This window comes from Hemicordylus capensis, chromosome 1 (genome assembly GCF_027244095.1).
Source record: "Hemicordylus capensis ecotype Gifberg chromosome 1, rHemCap1.1.pri, whole genome shotgun sequence".
Taxonomy (NCBI): domain Eukaryota; kingdom Metazoa; phylum Chordata; class Lepidosauria; order Squamata; family Cordylidae; genus Hemicordylus; species Hemicordylus capensis.
In genome coordinates, this window is record NC_069657.1 from 310777908 (window position 1) to 310797503 (window position 19596).

The following is a 19596-nucleotide window of genomic DNA, read 5'->3' on the forward strand; positions in this document are numbered from 1 at the left end:
CCCCTCGGTGGGTGCAGGCAACTGCAGCATGGTGGACCGAGATTCGGCATCAGAACGTTGGCACCCCTTTCCAGGCTCGCTCACGATGGGTGATTACAACTGATGCATTGGAGCTTGGTTGGGGGGCACACTTGAACAGTTTTTGCCTGAGCGGACATTGGTCCCCCAGGGAAAGGATCTAGCACATCAACTATCTGGAGTTGTTGACCATATTTAACGCACTCAAAGGGTTCTTGCCCGTGATTGCGGGCTGCTCAATGACAATACGATGGTGAAGACCCACTTCAGTCGGCAAGGTGGCATGTCTTTGAGGAGCCTTCTGTTCCTAGCACTGGACCTGTGGCACTGGTGTGTCCAGGCGGACACATTGAGTCAGATGATGACTGTCTCCCATGAGTGGAACTTGGACCTCGGTGTGCTCAAGGACCTGTTTGTAAAATGGGGGGTTTCAACTCTAGACCTATTTGCTTCTCAGGATAATGCTCAATGTGCCGTATATTGCTTCATGGGAGGGGAAGGCATGGGCTCTCTAGGCAATGCCTTCATCCTATCCTGGATGGGCCCAGTACTGTACATGTTTCCTCTGTTCCCTCTCATTCTGAGGGTGCTATGCAAACTGAGAGAAGGTCGGGCCAGGGTCATCCTTATAGTCCCATGGTAGCCCAGGAGGCCTTGGTTTCCGGCCCTGAGACAACAGGTGGAAGCCTGGATGTGCCTTCCTGCCCTACTGGGCCTGCTGTCCCTGGAGAGAGGGGGACAGTTGCTCCATCCAGATGTTTGGCACCTGACAGCCTGGAAGGTCCTACCGCCTTCCTGTTGAAACTTAGAGGCATTCTTCTGGCAGCCAGGAAGCAGTCTACAAGAAAATCCTATGGCCGTAAATGGACTCGTTTCTGCTCATTTGCTTCTTTGCATGGATTTAATGCGTTTGATCCCTCTGTGCAGGATGTCTGTTCATATCTGCTCTCCCTTAAGGAGTCTGGCCTAAAACTTTTGTCCCTTAAGGTCCATTTGGCCGCCATTGTGGCTCATTCCCCGACAACCCGGGTTTCTTGGTTTAAGGACCCATTAGTTAAAAGTTTTCTGAAAGGGTTGTCCCAAATGACCCTGTTATGTATGGGACCTGTCTGTGGTTTTGGCTGGTTTGCCCCAGCCTCCCTTTGAGCCATTGGCTTCAATTGAGCCCTGTCTTCTTACCTGGAAGTTTGCTTTTCTGGTGGCTGTCACCTCCTCTAGGAGGGTGAGTGAATTACGGGCCCTGAGGGTTGATTCGCCATACCTTCAGTTTCACAAGGACAAGGTTGTGCTCAAGTGAGATGTCCAGTTCCTTCTCAAAGTGGTCTCTATGTTTCACTGTTCATTGCCACTTACTTTACCTGTGTTTTTCCAGAACCCTTCCTCCGATGCGGAACGCAGGTTACATCGTTTGGACGTTAGGAGGGCATTATCCTTCTATGTTCAGAGATCCACTGAGTGGAGAAAAACTCCTTCCCTGTTTGTTCTCTGTGGGCCCCAAGTCTCTGACTAGTCTATGTCTAGATGGATAGTCTCCACTATTGAGCTTTGCTATCAGTTGGCTCATAAGCAGTTACCTGCAACTGTCAAGGTGCACTCAGGTACGTGGCGGCCTCTGTTGCCTTTGATTGTGCAGTTCCCTTGGACGCAATCTGCCAGGCAGCTACCTGGGCTTCGGCTCATTTGTTTATCCGTTATCATGCTATTGATGCCAGGGCACGGAATGATGCTGTATTTGGCAGGAGTGTCCTGCAATCCATTTTTGGTTATATACTTGTTTCTAAAATAAATACTTCTGGCAGATTACATATTATTTCCATTTCCCCCTCCTCCTTGGGTGCTAGCTTGTTATGCACCCATTGGTGTAAAAGACAGAGACCACGTAAAAGAACTACAGGTTGCTTACCTGTAACTTTGGTTCTTCTAGTGGTCATCTGAACTTTTACATGTCTTCCTGTTCTACCCACAGGGTCTACTGAAGCTTGACTCCATGACTGAGGGGATGAGGAGTGGCGCAGCCACATATAGCAGCTGGGGGCGGGGTTCCTATCCAAAAGGAGGAGGATTGAGCTTGTTAGGTTCCGACGAGGTCTCTGCGCAGGCGCATTGGTGTAGAAGTACAGATGACCACTAGAAGAACCAAAGTTACAGGTAAGCAACCTGTAGTTCTGCTGAGACGAGGAGGGAAGAAAACACCACAGATGAATGCAGGGAGAAACAGGGCGGGTGGGGAGGGAGGCGTGTAGCGGTATGGGAACCAAGTGAAGTCAAGCAACAAACAGCCCTGACAAGCAGTGGTTGTTATCAATGCCTGGGAGGAATGAGAAGGAGGATTTTCAAGTGGAATATCTCCAGGAAAGACAAAGGGGCTGCATATTTACCCATCTAGGCTTGGTAGTCAGGCACAAAATTCCAGTTCAAGTCACTCAGGCTGGCACTGAGTGGAAAGCAGGCATCTCGAATCAGGGTCAGATGATGATATCATAGGAGACTCACTCTGCATATCGGCTACGAGTTAGACAGCCAGATAAGGTGGGTTGTATTTCTTATTGCTATCTGACATTGCCCAAATACATCCTCTCTTACAGGGTTCATATTCTTAGATCTGCCTTATAGCTTTCAGATGGATTTTTCCATGGCTGTCAACCGGGTACTGTAAACAATAGCTCTAGAATCGGCGTATGCACTCCTTGCCACTCCTGGCTTCCACCTATGTAGGACTCTTATTCATAATCTTCTGTCTTCCAAGAAACATGTAAATAACTTCCACGGGTAATTTAGTGCCTCTTACACAGAAGGGGTGTCAAGGAAATAACAAAAAGAGTGGTGGATACCACGTAACACTGGATCATCGTTCAATAATCAGTACTTTCCCTCTATTTTATTTTAGCAAGCAATTTTCATTATAGCACAACAATATTCAGACCGCTCAAGACAGACAAAACGTTGGTAAAAGTGCAAGATAGCATTCAAGGCACTTAGCAGTAATCTAAGAAGAACATGTTGAGTAATTTCCCCCTTTTATTCTAGTGACTGGCTCACCTCATTTTCAGTTGTGCCTCTAACCAGAGTATCCCTTGTAACAATTGACACAGGCCTCAATTTGTCCATTTGGTGGGGGGGACCCTTGAAGGTAGGCCCCAGTTGGACCCCCGCTCCTAACATAGTGGGCCGCCTGTCTCACTACTTTCACACTTGGGAGGCCTCCATTTTGGATAAGTGGGTCCTGGACGCTGTCCTTCACGGTTGCAAGATAGCGTTAACGACCTGCACGCGCCTTGGTCATGATCTCCTCAGAAGCATGGAGCCCTGCTGGCAGCAATCCTACTCAGCATCTATGTGATCGAAAGAATTCTGGCAGGCCAGGAACGACAGGGCATTTACTCCATCTTGTTTAGCATGCCCCCAAAATACGGATGCTTAAGGGCCAACCTTGACCTCAACAATCTGGTAAGGTACAGAAAATTTCATATGGGGAAACACTGGTCTAGCTCAGAGGCACTACATCACAAGGTCCTTTTGGCTTCTGTGGATCTCACAGAAGCGGTACCTTGGACACGTTTCATCTCCATGAACTTCAGTGGTTCCGCTTTCCACACCAGGCATCTATCGCCCAAAGAACATGTCAAACTACACCATACACCATCAGTCAAAGATTCCTTGCATTAGTGACTTCAGACTACACACCTAGCCCAAGTAGGCCATTCCTGAACCCACCTCACACCATCACAACAGATGCCAGCCTGTCTGGCTGGGGAGCCCAGTGCCTCAACCACTCGGCCCAGGGATTATGGTCCCCACAGGAAGCCAGACACAGCATCAAGTGGCTGGAATTGTGGGCCATGCACCTAGCACTTTTGGCTTTCTGGGACAAGATTCTTCACCACCACATTCTTATTTGAACTGACAATTCCACAGCCAAGGTGCACATCGGTTGGCAAGGGGGACCTGCTCCAGGTCCCTACACGACAAAGCAGTTGTTCTCCTTTTCCTGGGTAGAGAATCATGTCTCCTCTGTTAGGGCTCACCATGTTAGTGGCTCCCTGAACACGCAGGCAGACTGGCCAAGCAGGCAAGCGCTCCATCCAGTGGAATGGAGACTCAACTCCCAGGTGTTCCAGATAATCACTTTCCACCTGGGACAACCAAGAATGGACCTCTTCATGTCCCAGACCAGTTCTCAGCTCCCTCTGCCACTTCCCATGTACCCAAGCGGATGCGATGGATGCCATGTCAACAACCTGACCACAGGAACTCCTGTACACTCCCCCGCCCCCGCCGCTCTTCATCCAACTGCTACAATGCATATGGCTCCTACAAACAGGTAATCCTGGTGGCACCCTTCTGGCCCTGATTCCCAGAAACCCTCCACCTCTTCATAGAGGGTCCTTGGGTTTTTTTGCTGGTCTCTCGAGATCTTACCCAGAGTCCAGTAGTTCACTCCAACCCGGCAGGGTTCAAACTTGCCACCTGGTGACTGAGCGCAACTTTCTGAAACATTATGGATACTTGCCCAAAGTCATGGACACCATTCTGGCTTATCTAGAAGGCCTTCAACCAATAGTATATACCAGACCACTTGGAGAACCCTCCTTGGCTGGTGCCACCAGCACAAGTTCTTCCCAGAACTCTGTGGCATCTCCCAGCTTTCTCCTCTTCCCACAAGACTGATTGGACAAGGGACTCAAAGCAAATACCGTCAAATGCCATGTGGCTGCCCTGACAAGCCTGCGAGCACCATCTAAAGGGAGAAGTATCCAATCTCACCCCCATCTCCAAACATTTCCTAAGGGGGCTGATGCTATCTTCTCCGCTAGTACTACACAGGTTCCCATCCTGGGACCCCTACAAGGTCCTTCAGGTCCTGCATGCACCTTCCTTCAAGCCCATTAAATCTATCCCGTTGAGTGTGCTCTCCTTGAAGCTGATCTTCCTCATTGCCATCACATCCACAAGGAGGGTTTCTGGACTTGGGGCTTTCTCCTCCAATCCTAGATACTGCATTTTATCTCAGGACTCATTCACCTTATCCTGGACCCATCCATTCTGCCTAAGGACACGTTGGGTTTCCACAGATAACAGATGTGGTTCTTCCATCCTTCTGCCCCAAGCTGACCACTGCCAAGGAAAAACTGTGGCACAAGCTTGATGTCCGCTGTTGCCTGAGGATGTATCTCTCCAGAACAGCTTCCTTCAGGTCAACAGAAGCCCTCTTCATTTCCTTCCTCCCTGCCACCATGGGTCAACAGGTATCATTTGCACTCCTGGCCTGCTTGATGGGAGCTTGCATCTCCCTGGCGTTATGAGGTGCAATACCTTCCAACTCCGTTATGGAAAACTGCTCACTCAGCAGCTGTGTCAGCAGCCTTTTCTACAAACCCATCCCTTGATGAAATTTGCAAGGCACATACGTGGTTTTCTCCATCCATGTTCACACGACATTACAAACTAGACCTCTTCAGCTCAGCCCAGGCTGCGTTTGGTAGACGTGTCGTACAACAGGTCCTTCTGCCTCAGTAACTGGAGACATTCCCACCTGCGGTCTCTTAGCTGTGGCATGTCCCACATGAGATGTCCTCATCCAGCAGCCGAGAAAGGAGCATTGGTCACTCACTGTAACGGCTTCTTCTGGCTGCTAGTGTTGAGGACATCTTGACCCACCCTAGGGCATCCATGGCTACTTGTACATGGTTTCCCCCCACCCCTTCATTCTGCCTGATTGATTAAGTGCTGTCAAGTCGGTGTCGACTCTTAGTGACCACATCGATGATCTCCAGGATGATCTGTCTTCAACTTGGCCTTTAAGGTCTCTCAGTGGTGCATTCATTGCTGTCATAATTGAGTCAATTCACCTTGCTACTGGTTGTCCTCCTCTTCTCTTTCCTTCAACTTTCCCCAGCATTATGGACTTTTCAAGGGAGCTGGGTTTTCACATAATGTGTCCGAAGTATGATAGTTTGAGCCTGGTCATTTGTGCCTCGAGTGAAAATTCTGGATTGATTTGTTCTATGATCCATTTGTTTGTTTTCCTGGCTGTCCATGGTATCCTCAAAAGTCTTCTCCAGCACCAAAATTCAAAAGCATCAATGCTTTTTCTATCTTGCTTCTTCGAAGTCCAGCTTTCACATAGAGTGTCATGGCAAAAACCATTGTCTGAACAATTCTATTCTTTGTAGGTGTAGACGTGTCATGGCATCTAAATATCCTTTCCAAGGCCATCATTGCAACCCTTTGTATTCTGCCTAATCTACTTTAATTCTTGCATAATATTGTCTTTGGTTTCACTATGACTTACTTTTCTAGAAGCTTGGTTTGACAAAACAGAACTGGGAGGGGCTATCCTCTCCCACTCCTTAAAGGCTTTGCCTAATTGATTTGTCCTGACCTCTGGAGCGTGCGGGGATGTCCTCAACACCAGCAGCCAGAAGAAGTCTTCACGGTGAGTGACCAATGCTCCTTTTTAGATATTATATATCTATATCTATATATAATACAAAGTAGTTGTTAAAATGTGTTGCCTTGCAAAACGACTAACACTTTGTGACCATATTAGAATTTGGTGGTGGTGGCCAGAATTTGGCAATCCACTGAAAGGAGGATGATCATACTATATATTAATCATATATATTTAGAGGTTGGCCATGGCAGGTAATAAACGCATCATGTTAGTAGATCTGTGAAATCTGCCAGCATGTAGCTCAGGTTTAGGCTGCTGTTGAAGACATGAACTTCAACATAACTTTCAATAAATTACATTAAAATGTCTCTCATTAGTAAAGGGAGTGGCTTATGCTACATTTTGCACTTGGGTACAGCTGAATATAAAATTCACAACTAGCTTGCTATATATGTATGTGGGATGCACGTAATGATAAAGGTCATTGAACTGGAGACTGAAAATAGAATATCTGTGTTTTAAAGGGAAAGCTTCAAAACTGATGTGCTGTTTTGAACTTTGGTAAACATAGTGTGATACTCTGTTCAAAATTTCAGCATATGTGTTCTTTAGATCCTGAGTGATAAACTTTTCACTGACTTTTGTTACTTGCTACATATTTTGGAGACTACTAGTCATGCATCCCCTCTTGAAAAGTCATGATGAGATATATCCTACATGTTGCCCTACATGTCACACTCTGTTAGTGAATAGTAATGTGAACTAAAAGTGAATAGTAATGTGAACATCTGACATATTCCTTTATATGTGTAAATGATTTCTTGGTTCAGATGCCAGCTTCTTTACCTTCAAGTGAATGCATTGCTGTTAAAGGAAAGTGGTATTCTGTGTTGAAACAAATTGGCAGTGGAGGATCAAGTAAGGTAAGACTTTAATGTAAATCAGTTATTTCAATCATAACTTCTGAGTATAGGAGATGAAGAAGTCATGCATGTGAACAGATGAGACCTAAAAATACGCTACTTGTAATCATAGGTTTCTGATCTTGTACAATCCCTTGCAAGCTGTTCTGCTTTTTCAATATTGTGTTCGTAATAATATTTCTCATAGGATATAGGATAAGTTTAAGAAGTCTCACGGGGGCACTGGAGGGGAGGGGCACTGGGGGGAAGGGAGCACACCGCCCAGCCGTCTCCTAATGTGTGTGCGGAACTCTTGCAAGAGTTCCGCCACGCATCCCCACGACGCCCAGTCATCTCCTAACGCGTGTGCGAGTGTTCCGCCACACATCCCCACGCATCTGGTCCGGCTAAGAGGATTAATTATCTAGAAGATAGAAAATATATAGATTGTAAAAATAGTCACTGTGCAAGCACATAACCATAAGCAAGTATGCAGATTGGAAACTTAAGCTTCAACTCTAAACATGCTTGCCTAGAAGTAAACTCCACTGAACTGGGTAAGACTTACTTACAAGTAAATATTGAATTGGACTGTTAGTTCTTTTGTCATCTTGTCATTTTCTTGTATTTCTGCTTTTAATCAGCATAGGCTCATTGCAGGTAGCTGATACTATTTGTTTGAAAATATCCCAGGAATAGTATCCTAGCTCTTACCTGAATTCATGATATCATTCATTTGATATAATGAATTCCAAAATTGACTGATGCAAGCGTGCGTGGAGGCACGCATTTAAAAAGACAGTTAGTGCTCACTTATATTTATTGCACCAATTCATTTCATCTGTAGTAATAACTTGCATGGGTGAATTGATTCTTCCTTTTGCATTATCATTATTAGTAGCACTCCACCCTTCTTCTAAGCAGCTTAAGGTTGTGTTCATAGTGCTACCTTGTTTTTTTTTTCACTTTCATAGCAACTATGTGAGGGATAGGTTAGGCTGGGAAATGCTGACTGGCCAAAGGTGAGTCACCAACCAAGCATTGTGCCTAAGTGGGGATTTAAACCCATGTCCCCTCGTTCCAAATCAATTATTTATTTATTATTTATTTATTCGATTTTTATACCGCCCTTCCAAAATGGCTCAGAGCGGTTTACAATTAAAACAGAAACCATTAAAACCAATATAAATATAACAATGAAAACATCTTTAAAAAACAATTAAACTATCAAAACAAAACCCTGAAAACCAGGTTAGCATTAAAACAATTAAAACTAATTAAAAACCCTGAAAGGCCAGGCCAAACAGATGGGTTTTAAAGCTCTCTTGAAGGTCAGTAATAGCAATAGCAATAGCAATAACACTTACATTTCTATACCGCTCTATAGCCGGAGCTCTCTAAGCGGTTTACAATGATTTAGCATATTGCCCCCAACATTCTGGGTACTCATTTTACCGACCTCGGAAGGATGGAAGGCTGAGTCAACCTTGAGCCCCTGGTCAGGATTGAACTTGTAACCTTCTGGTTACAGGGCAGCAGTTTTACCACTGCGCCACCAGGGGCCCTTACTCAAAGAGTAAGGAGTTAAGACTGCGAATTTCTGCTGGGAGTGCATTCCACAGCCCGGGAGCAGCTACAGAGAAGGCCCGCCTCTTGAGTCGCCACCAAACAAACCAGTGGTAACTGGAGACGGACGACCTCAGATGACCTTAATGTGCAGTGGGGATCATGTAGAAGAAAGCGCTCTCTAAGATTATTTATTTATCTATTTTTATGTATTCGATTTTTATACCACCTTTCCAAAATGGCTCAGGACACAATTAACATAAACCATTAAAACCAATAACAATTAAAACAGAAATACAAATATGAAACACCAATTTAAAGACATCTTAAACAATTAAACTATCAAAACAATTAACACCCTGAAAACCAGGTTAGCTTTAAAACAATTAAAACTAATTTAAAAACCCTAAAAGGCCAGGCCAAACAGATGGGTTTTAAGGGCTCTCTTGAAGGTCAGTGAGGAGTTAAGACTGCGAATTTCTCCTGGGAGTGCATTCCACAGCCTGGGAGCAGCTGCAGAGAAGGCCCACATCTGAGTAGCCACCAAACGAACCAGTGGTAACTGGAGATGGACCTCCTCAGATGACCTTAACGTGTGGTGGGGAAAAGAAGGCGCTCTCTAAGATATCTCGGAACCAAGCCGTTCAGGACTTTAAATGTAATAACCAGCACTTTGTATTTTGCCGGGAAACATATCGGCAGCCATTGTAACTGTTTCAAAACAGGCATCATATGGTCTCCGGGTTGCCCCAGAGACCAATCTGGCTGCCGCATTCTGAACTAACTGAAGTTTCCAGACTACGTACAAAGGCAGCCCCACGTTGAGCGCATTGCAGTAGTCAGGCTGGGAGGTTAGCAGCTGATGCACCACTGTTTTGAGGTCATCCTCTTCAAGGAATGGGCGCAGCTGTCAAATCAGCTGAAGCTGATAGAAAGCACTCCTGGCCATAGCCTCCACTTGAGAAGCCAGGGTGAGGCCTGGGTCCAGGAGTACTCCCAAGCTGCGCACCTGCTCCTTCTGGGGGAGTTTAACCCCATCCAGCACCGGGAGATCTAACTCACCCCTCAGATTCTGAGCCCCCACAATGAGTACCTCTGTCTTGCTTGGATCCAGCTTCAATTTGTTATCCCTCATCCAGCCCATTACTGCCTGTAGGCAGACATTTATGGCATGAACACCATTTCCTGAAGATGAAAAGAAGTAGATTTGAGTGTCATCAGCATACAGATAACACCCAGCACCAAACCACCTGATGACCTCACCCAGCGGTTTCATGTAGATGTTAAAAAGCATTGGTGACAGAATGGAGCCCTGAGGGACTCCATATAACAGCTCCTGTTTTGAGGAGCAACTGTCACCAAGCTCCACCATCTGGGATCTGCCTGAGAGATAGGAACGGAACCACTGCAAAGCAGTGCCCTCTATCCCCAACTCCCCCAGGCGATCCAGAAGGATACCATGGTTGATGGTATCGAACGCCACCGAGATAGCTCGGACCCAAGCCTTTCAGGACTTTAAAGGTAATAACCAGCACTTTGTATTTTGCCGCACCAACATCAAAATCCCCCAAGGCCTTTTGCAATCCCACTGGGTCCAGCAGACTTTTTGGATGAACCATCATAATAGGTCCACCACCTCTGCAGGAGTGGATTGTGACTGTGAGACCAACCTTAAGTAGGTAGTGGTCCATCCATGAGAATGGGGAAACCACTGGATCCCCCACCCACAGAACACTGATCCAAACAAAAGAAAAATCAAGTGCATGGCCGGCAACATGAGTTGGTTCAGAAACTAATTGGGATAGGCCCATAGTTGTCATGGCCGCTATGAACTCCTGAGCCGCACCAGACAAGTCAGCCCCAAAGTGGATATTGAAGTCCCCCAGTACCAAAAGTCTAGGAGACTCCAACACCAACTCGGTGACCAGCTCTGTCAGCTCAGTTAGGGAGTCAGTTGGGCAGCGGGGTGGACAGTACACCAATAGAATCCCCAATCTATCCCTAGCTCCCAGCCTCAAAAATATGCACTCAATATAAGTCAACTGTCTCACAGGGGCCTTGGTAAGGGAAACAGTATTTTTATGGACCACACACACACACACAGCCCCGTGCCCACTTCCCCTGGCCTGCTCCACAACAAAGTAACCTGGTGGGAGAAGCCGAGCTTCTCCACCACTTGCCTCCCCAATCCAGGTCTCAGTTATACATGCCAGGTCAGCTCCCTCATCCACGATCAGATCGTGGACAATTTTGGTCTTATTCTGAACTGACCTGGCATTGCAGAGGAGCAAGGCCAGACTCTGGGTCGTTGGAGCTGCTCCCCGAGGCTGAAGAGTTGACAGAGCAGTTGGAATTAATTAAAACCGCACTCAATGTGTGTGAACTTATCAGATCCGCCCAGCCTGAATTGCATGGGTAACCATCTTCTTTCTATATCTATAATTCTCTTATATGTACCCATTGCTAATCCCATGTGTGGCAGCTCTCGCGAGAGTTCGCCAGCAAGTTGCTGGGAGGGGGATAGGAAGGCAATGGTGGGGAAGATAAGGCGAATGGGTCGGGAAAAAAGGTGGTAGCTGGCTGGCTAGAGAGAAAACATTGGGGGGAGGGGGAGGAGTGGGGAGGTCTGAGAACGAGGGAGAATTAGAGGCACAGATGCTCTGCATCCGGGCCAGCTGGTAAGGACAGAATGCCTTCAGCTTCTTCATGCTAGAACTGATTGTAGCTAGATGTGTTCAGTAAGATGCTTCCTACCAAATGCTTATGGCAGAATGAAATACAATTTCTATAGAATGCATAATGGACACAATTCTAAAGCATTTTAAATATTTGCTAGATTTTACTGTGTGGCAGGTTTTTAAACATTTTTTTAATTCGTAGGTGAGAATTTCATGTTAGTGGTGGACATGATGTTCCGCCTTTCATCTCTGGAAGGAGGATTCTGTTCCTGAGGGCTGTGAGACCCTCAGGAATAGATTTATACAAGTGTAAAGGGCTTTTGGAGTGGAGGGAACTGATGCGCAAATTGCTCGCCCTCCACTCAGTTGTGCAAAGAAGCCTTCAGTTCAGAGATCCTGAAGGCTTCTTACAGACCCACAGTTGTCCTTTTGACAACAGAGGGGTGGGCATCATGTCAGTCACCAAGATTATCTGGCTTGTTTGGTGACAATAAGAAGCAAGTAGTAGATCTGATCTGAGGTAGATATGGGTGGATATCTGCTTCTATAGGCCTGAAGTCCTAGTTATTCAAGAGTTATTGTGAATCATGCAAAATTTGTATGCATAATATTCATACAAGAAACCTTGAACTTGCTATGTGATACCTGTTTTATTGCAAGCATGAGGACTTGCCTTTTTGATGAGTTCAGCCTAGAACCTGGACTGTTCTTTGCCTTATTTTGAAGACTGAAGCACTGTGAACAAATTGTGGGGTGGGGATGGGGGAATTACTACTTTGGAATATTTATCCCATTTTTGGGTGTTGCCATATGATAGTCTAAAGATTCTCAAAAGCTGCTGCTGAACCTTCCTTAACAAAAAATGTTTGTGCCTAGTACAATCATAATTATGAGCCCAAGTTTTAACTTTTGGGAACACTCATGCTTATCACATATGTAAGTGCAGGCAAATAGGAAATATTTATGAGCTTTGTGTTGCTTAATGGGGTTCTTAGCAAATACCTAAGTGGTTGGTATATACATGTTGTCCACATGCTCATTAACTCAGGTGGGACATAGCCATGTGTGCTGTACACATCACTGAGGGAGATGAACACTCTGCAGCTTGACTAGGATGCACACAACCTGTGTGATGGTGCAGCGCCCCTCCTTTCTTTGACAGCTACCTTAAGAAGAGAATCTGTGGGAAGCAGAATCTGTGTACTCCTATGATTGTTTTCCCCCTCCCACCCCCCTCTTTTCAGGTGTTCCAAGTGCTTGATGAAAAGAAGCAGCTTTATGCCATCAAATATGTGAACCTAGAAGATGCAGATCAACAGACTATAGAAAGTTATAAAAATGAGATAGCTCATTTAAATAAACTTCAGCAACACAGTGATAAGATCATCCGACTTTATGACTAGTGAGTACATTGATTTTTTTTGGGGGGGGGATCTAATTCCACCCTCCACCACCACCCTGACAACCCAAAGTACTTTCTCATGTATAACTTTTATAACAACCTTGTTTTAGTGAAATTGGTGAGAAGAATATCTACATGGTGATGGAGTGTGGTAATATTGATCTTAATAGTTGGCTTAAAAAGAAAAAGACTATTAACCCATGGGAACGGAAGAGCTACTGGAAGAATATGTTGGAAGCTGTCCATGCAATCCACCAACAAGGTATCTACAAAAAAACAGTTTATACATAATCTGTCTCTGTTTAGTGCATATGGTATAGATTATGTAGTAGATAAAGGACGGTCTGCTGGAAACTTGTGGGTGGCTTTCAGCCTGTGGGACACTTTTGTGTGGCTCCTGCTTTGCATGATCATATAGACAACAGTGCCACCCAGGAGCAAGAGATTGTGCTACTTTCAGTCAAGTTTCCTTTCTTGCATAAAGAAAATAGCATCCTGAGATCTTGCACAGAGTGTTCTGCAGCATGTGTGACTTTGCGTGTCCCACCCCTACACTGCCCTGCCTTTTGCTGCACTTCACCCCCTGTGAAACAACTCCCAAGAACCTGGGTTCTGAGACTTACAGCTCACCAGGCATAAGAAGTTGGCCATCCCTAATACTGACTATATAATGTAGTCTTTGGCATGTATAAGGATCCTTTTTGCTATGGAATACCTGCTGTGAGAGAGCGAGAGTGCGCTTTTGTAGAGCAACTAAATCTTCAGAGGGCTAGGCAAACGTGAGGAAATAAATGGCATGGGATGTCATAGGGACACAGGAAGCGGCCTTACACTGAGTCAGAACATTGGTCCATCTAGCTTAGTATTGTCTACACTGACTGGCAGCTGCTTCTCCAAGGTTTAAAGCAGGAGTTTTGTCCAGCCCTGCTTGGAGTTGCCAAGGGTTGAACCTGGGACATCAGGCATGCAAAGCAGATGCTCTACTGAATGATGGCCTCATTCCCAAAGGTGGCAATTTCCACTATTCTACAACTTGCTCCTCCATAATGTTATAGTGACTCTTATACAACGCAGCACACTGCCTATGCTCCTGCCTATGCTGGGCATGTGCGCTGTCCCCATTCAATTCTCAAACTGTGTCCTCTCATCTAGCAAACTCACAGAGCCTCTGTGGCTCCTAAGAATTGCACAGTCCCTGCAGTGACAAGTGTCCCATTATTCCCAATGAGAGGTTCATTGCCACAATAATTGTGCAATCTTAAGGAGCCATGGAGGCTCTGAGTTTGCTAGATGGGAGGACACAATTTGGGAATTGAATGGAGACAACGTGCTCACACTCAGCAGCGTGTTGCTTTGTATGTGAGTCACTACGACGAAATCCCCCTTTCTACAAGTGTATCTTCTCTGCTGCACTTTTCCTTCTATCTCCTTGAGTCAGAACAAATATCAGCTTTTCATTTAAGCCTTCTCTGTTTGTTTATTTGCATTTGAAGTGCCCATCTCAATTACATTGTCATCCTTTTATTCATCTATATCTTACATTGTGCTACAACATGGGCTGCACATATGTGAATCATTATGACAAACCCTGAAGATAGACCTAATGTCTGTACTAATAGTGGTCTCTATATTAATAGATACTGTATATTTCATACATCTAGAGACTCTAATGTTTTAATAGAAAGTTTAGTATTGAGGATTATAACAGCTGTTACCTTAAATCACATCCATAATTAAAGCTAAGAGCTTATGGGTCATAGATGAATTTTGCGAAAGCATAAATTAACAAAGACCTGCTGCCAAGGATAAGATGCTACTGGGCTGGTTCAGATGTAACACAGAGCCAGGATTAAATCCTGACTTTGTATGGCATCCTCTACCCTCAGGCACACATACTCCTTTTCACACATGAGGGTCAGGAGGATTCAATTTGTTTGGAGCAAGCCAGAATCTCTTATGTCCAAGCTTTACATTTTGTCATGGTTTCTCCAGAAAGCTTTCAACCTGCCATTCCTATTCTCGGAAGTGGTCTTGGTTCTCTGCTGTTGCAACATCCCAGACATTGTTTCATCATTGGTTTCTGTCCCTTCATTCTCTTCTCTTTTTTCCTCAAGAATGAAGTCCTTAGCTATCAAAGGAACTCCAGATGTTTGCTATATCTGCTTTCCACCCACCACTGCTCTCTAGATCCCTCTTTATGGATTTCCTTCTTTAAATGTGTCTTCAAAAGATTGTCTTGCTTGTATCTTCCAGTGCTGAAACTAATACTGCTTGTAGCAGGTCCTCGTGAAGCTCATGTCTGGGTTATTTGAACACTTGGTTTCATGTGACTTGTATTCCACTTCCAATATCTCCTCTCTCCTTGAAAGGGAGCCTGCTTAGAGCCATAGACTGAAACTAGCACATCATTGCATGCAACTTTATGCCCATTGAAACCAGTAAGATGTAAGCATGAACACAGATGACTGCAGGTTTCCAGGGCTCTTGGCAAGCTGCCCTCCATGAGCCCTCTTCCACTTTTCTCCCCAAGAGAGTTCTTCACTCTCACCACACAAAAGCTATGGGCAAAGGAAGTGGGCTCTGATCAGCAGTTGACCCTTCTGATGGCCCTTGACAGCTGCCCAGTGACGGTGATCTTTGATGTTGACCTCGGGTATGAGATGTGGAAAGTTACTACTAGTGCAGGTTCTTCCATAAGTCGTAACTCCAAGCAAATTTCACAACAGTGCAATATAGACTATTTAACTATAGTACTTGATTGTTTTTTGCTATGCTAAAGACAGAAGACTTTTTCACTTGTTTTTTAACAGGGGTGGAATATATTGGTTCAAAGAGGAGAAGATAGTTCTAGAGGTTATTCTAGTTTCAGTCTAACTATAAAAGCTAGAGATAAATATTTTCTTCAGTGGAAGTAGACTTTTTTTTTGGAGAAATGTGATTTGAGATGAGCTTGTGGCAGTTTCATAAGTGTCAGGGCTAGCGGGGAAAAGGTTGTTGATGGCATAAGAGTTTAAATAAGATGATGACATTTCTAAGATTTAGAAATACTTATTAATTCTTTATATATGAGAGTGAGGTGAATAGATATCTTACTAGCAGTTACAATCTGAAATTGCAGTTTTAATTTGGACTAAGATTCAAATTTTATTTTATAGGTATTGTTCATAGTGATCTAAAACCAGCAAACTTCCTGCTAGTGGATGGAATGCTAAAACTAATAGATTTTGGCATTGCAAACCAAATGCAGCCAGATGTGACTAGCATTGTCAAAGATTCACAGGTGAGTGTATCTGAGCCATATTGGAGCATGGGTGTGGGGTGTGTGTGTGTGTGTCTGGGAAACATAAATAGTATATTTTTCTGGAGTTCTTGATATCAGTCTTTTTGTCATGTGGGAGGCCTGAGCAAGTGGACATCAACAGGAAGCAAATAACTTCGGATGTCTTGGTTTGTGTTTGTGTGTTTTTGGGCAGTTTATAGATCTTGGTAGTAGGCCTAGACACAGTAGATTCTCAATCACGGATTCACAATCACGGCAACTTGAAAAATAGGAATATGTTGGTAATTGCTTTATTGTTGTTCTCCCTAGTTAACGCTGGCTGTTGCTGTAGTGTTGTAAGGAGGGGTGCAAGTATGTAAGGCTGACTGGAAGGGGGAGGGTAAGAAAAAAGAGAGTTCAGGGGATGCAGTCAGGTATATTCCATTGTAGGCCTGACTTATGAACCAAGAGTAAGAGAATGGAGTTGGTGGCACAATTATTTCCTCCACTCCCCAGAGTGAATTTCTCCTTCCTAACTTCAGTAAAAAGGATATTTTGGCACAGAGATTAACCATGATTTTAAGGTAACAAAGTTTGCCTTTTTAACCAGTTTCACAAAACCTGGTTAATGGGCAGACTGGTTAGCCTTAAACACTATGGCTAACTTAAGGCCCGATGTGCCCATTTATTTATTTTTTTAACATACTTTTATACTGCCCAATACTTACATCTCTGAGCGGTTTACAACAGAACAAAATAAATGACAACAAACATTTGCTTTAGCTGCAGTTAAGTTCTGAGTAAGAATTTGTAATAGGAATTCCTCTTCTTGAAAAGTCGTGTATAAATATTTTAATGGAGGAAGGGAATGTGGGAAATCAGATACAAGATCCCACAGCTCACACGTGCTTTTTAGCTAATGTTGAGAGGATCTATTACTTGCTCCTGATTCCTAAATCTGAGAGAACTTTGCCATTGATGGCTCCATTGGGATGGAGGATTTGACACAATGCTTGAGGAAACAATTTTTGAAGCTATGGCTCATTTTATAAATATTTGTATAGTGTTGTCTCGGTGTTCAGTGTTCTTCAGTACTTTCTAAAATTGCCTACATCACTGTTTTCTCTGAATCAAAAGACACTATAGGTTCTAAAATGTTTTGTTCATGCAACACAAACTTATTTCTACTTCTGTATTAATGTATTTAATGAACTACTGTAGAATTCTGCTTATTGGCTGCATTGCTAAAACACACAGTGATTTTGAGAGCTTAACTATACATTAATGTGATTTTTAATGCATTGTTTTTCAAGGCCTGCTTTCAAAGAGAATTTGAACAAATTGGATGGATGATGTATTTTAAATTTTAGTATTCACCTTAATTTATGCAATTCTATTGTTTATACTATTAGGTTGGTACAGTTAATTACATGCCACCAGAAGCAATCAAAGACATGTCTTCCAGTGGAGAAAATGGAAAGTCAAGATCAAAGGTAATGCAGTCTTTTGATTGAAAGAGGAAAATGATTTAGATGTTAAATGCCATCTTAGAAAGAGATTTGCTTTCTTGGGTAGAATGATGGGAATAAAGTGGTTTTGATGGATAGAATTTACTGGAGATAAGAGACAGTCCAATTTTGAAGGTGGGCCATTATACATGAGGACAAGATTTGAGACAAAATATGCAGAAAAGGCAACTATTGTGTAAAGCGATTGTATTGGAGATGGAGCTTTAAAAGTGTGATGTTCTTACTTTCAGACACCTTGAGAAAATAAACAATGTTCTGACCCCATTCAGTCAACTTAACGAGGATAATTTTAAGGGTCAGGGAAACTTCTCTCTACTTTAAACAGTGTTTTATATTTTTACTAGTGCACTATTGCCTATTTATTTTTTAAAAGATGGAACTCCACTATTATCTGTTAAGTCAATTAAAAAACTTACTTGTTATAACTTGCTATAGCAATGGTTTGCTTACCTAGATCTTCTCATGAAGTATGTTGGCCAGTAGCACAGCCAAAATATAGAATTACTAGCTTAATCTGCGCAGAGCATCTGCACGCTAGTAATTGATTGCTCCCCTCTCCCCTGCCACAATTCCCCTCTCCTCAGATCTCTTCATCCTCACCTGAGCCGCACTCCTCCTCCTCCATCCCTTTACTACACCCCTCACCCCTCCTGGTCGTGGCTGTAGCGTTGCTGGCGCCTGTTGGCCAAGCTGCAGCCCTCGATCCCCAGAGTTCTCTCCACAGTCCCCTGAAGCCCGCTCCTGTTCCTCCCCACAGGAGGAGCAGCAGCAGCAGTTGACTGGGCTCTTCCTTGCTGCCACCACCACCATTGCCACTTGTTTCCCTCAGGCCGCCGACAGGCCCGTTCCCATCCCTTGCCTGCCTGCCTGCCTCCAATGGCCTCGGTAGCCCTAAACAGCAGCAGTGGTTGACTGGGCCTTTCCTCGCTGCTGCCACCACCATGACCACTCGCTCCCCTCAGCCTGCTGACAGGCTCGGGCCCATTCCTTGACATTCCTTCTTTCTCCCTCCCCCCTTCTTTTTCTTTCTCTCCTCCACTCACTCTTCCCCTCTCTTTCTTTCCCCCTTTTTCTCCCTCCCTCCCTCCCTCCCTCCCTCAAGTTAACATACCTTGTTCATCTTATTTCCTCATCTAATTCCCACAACGGCAGCCTCCTTCTCCTGAAGAGGCTCTTTCCTCCCTCATGAACCCTCTCTTTGCAGACCCCTGCCCGCCTCCATTTATTTATATATATATTTATATATATATCTACACACACACACACTCTCTCTCTCTCTCTCTCTCACACACACTCTCTCTCTCTCTCTCACACTCTCTCTCTCTCTCTCTCTCTCTCTCACTGTCTCACACTCACACACTCACACTCACACTGTCCCTCTCTCCCTCTCCTCTACAATCAAGAACATCTTCCAACCAGTAACAGTTGCATTCTAATTTACCTTAGCCACCACAGGCACCTCCTCCCTATCTGCATATGGAATCCCCGCTGCCCAATCACCATGGTGCTTCTCTCTCGCAGGCTCCTCCTCCCTATCTGCATAAGGAATCTCCACTGTCCAATTACCAATGTGTTTCTGCTTGTGAACTCTCTCTCACGAGAGCTGCCATGCACAGGAATAGCCATGGGTATGCCCTAGAGAATTATATTTAGAGAGAGTCTGCTTTCTGTCAAATTGACATCAAGGCAGTGTATGATGTATTAAAACATAAAAATGTGGTTTTAAGAAATCCCAATATCAAGCAATTTGACAGAAGTAACAAGACAGTAATGTATCCAACAGTGCATTAAAACTTTTAGTGGACATTCTTTTCCATGTGTTGCAATTTGCAAAGTTTGGTTGTCAAG

At 44.4% G+C, this 19596-nt stretch overlaps 1 protein-coding gene and 1 long non-coding RNA gene across 5 annotated transcripts in view; one reads left to right on the plus strand and one right to left on the minus strand.

Annotated features, from left to right (window-relative positions):
- The window catches only part of TTK (TTK protein kinase), a 90594-nt gene that overhangs the window by 58188 nt on the left and 12810 nt on the right, over positions 1-19596 (plus strand). For all 4 annotated transcript variants that reach the window (XM_053287031.1, XM_053287030.1, XM_053287028.1 and 1 more), the window contains 5 exons: positions 7243-7335; positions 12803-12960; positions 13071-13222; positions 16116-16240; positions 17632-17712. In XM_053287031.1, the coding sequence (XP_053143006.1) occupies positions 7243-7335; positions 12803-12960; positions 13071-13222; positions 16116-16240; positions 17632-17712 (609 nt within the window). The remainder of the gene's footprint in view (positions 1-7242; positions 7336-12802; positions 12961-13070; positions 13223-16115; positions 16241-17631; positions 17713-19596) is intronic.
- On the minus strand, positions 7333-19069 carry LOC128341029 (uncharacterized). The gene is made up of 3 exons (XR_008314153.1): positions 18860-19069; positions 9974-10065; positions 7333-7738 (listed from the first exon to the last, which is right to left on the minus strand). It is a non-coding gene; the product is annotated as an uncharacterized LOC128341029 (long non-coding RNA).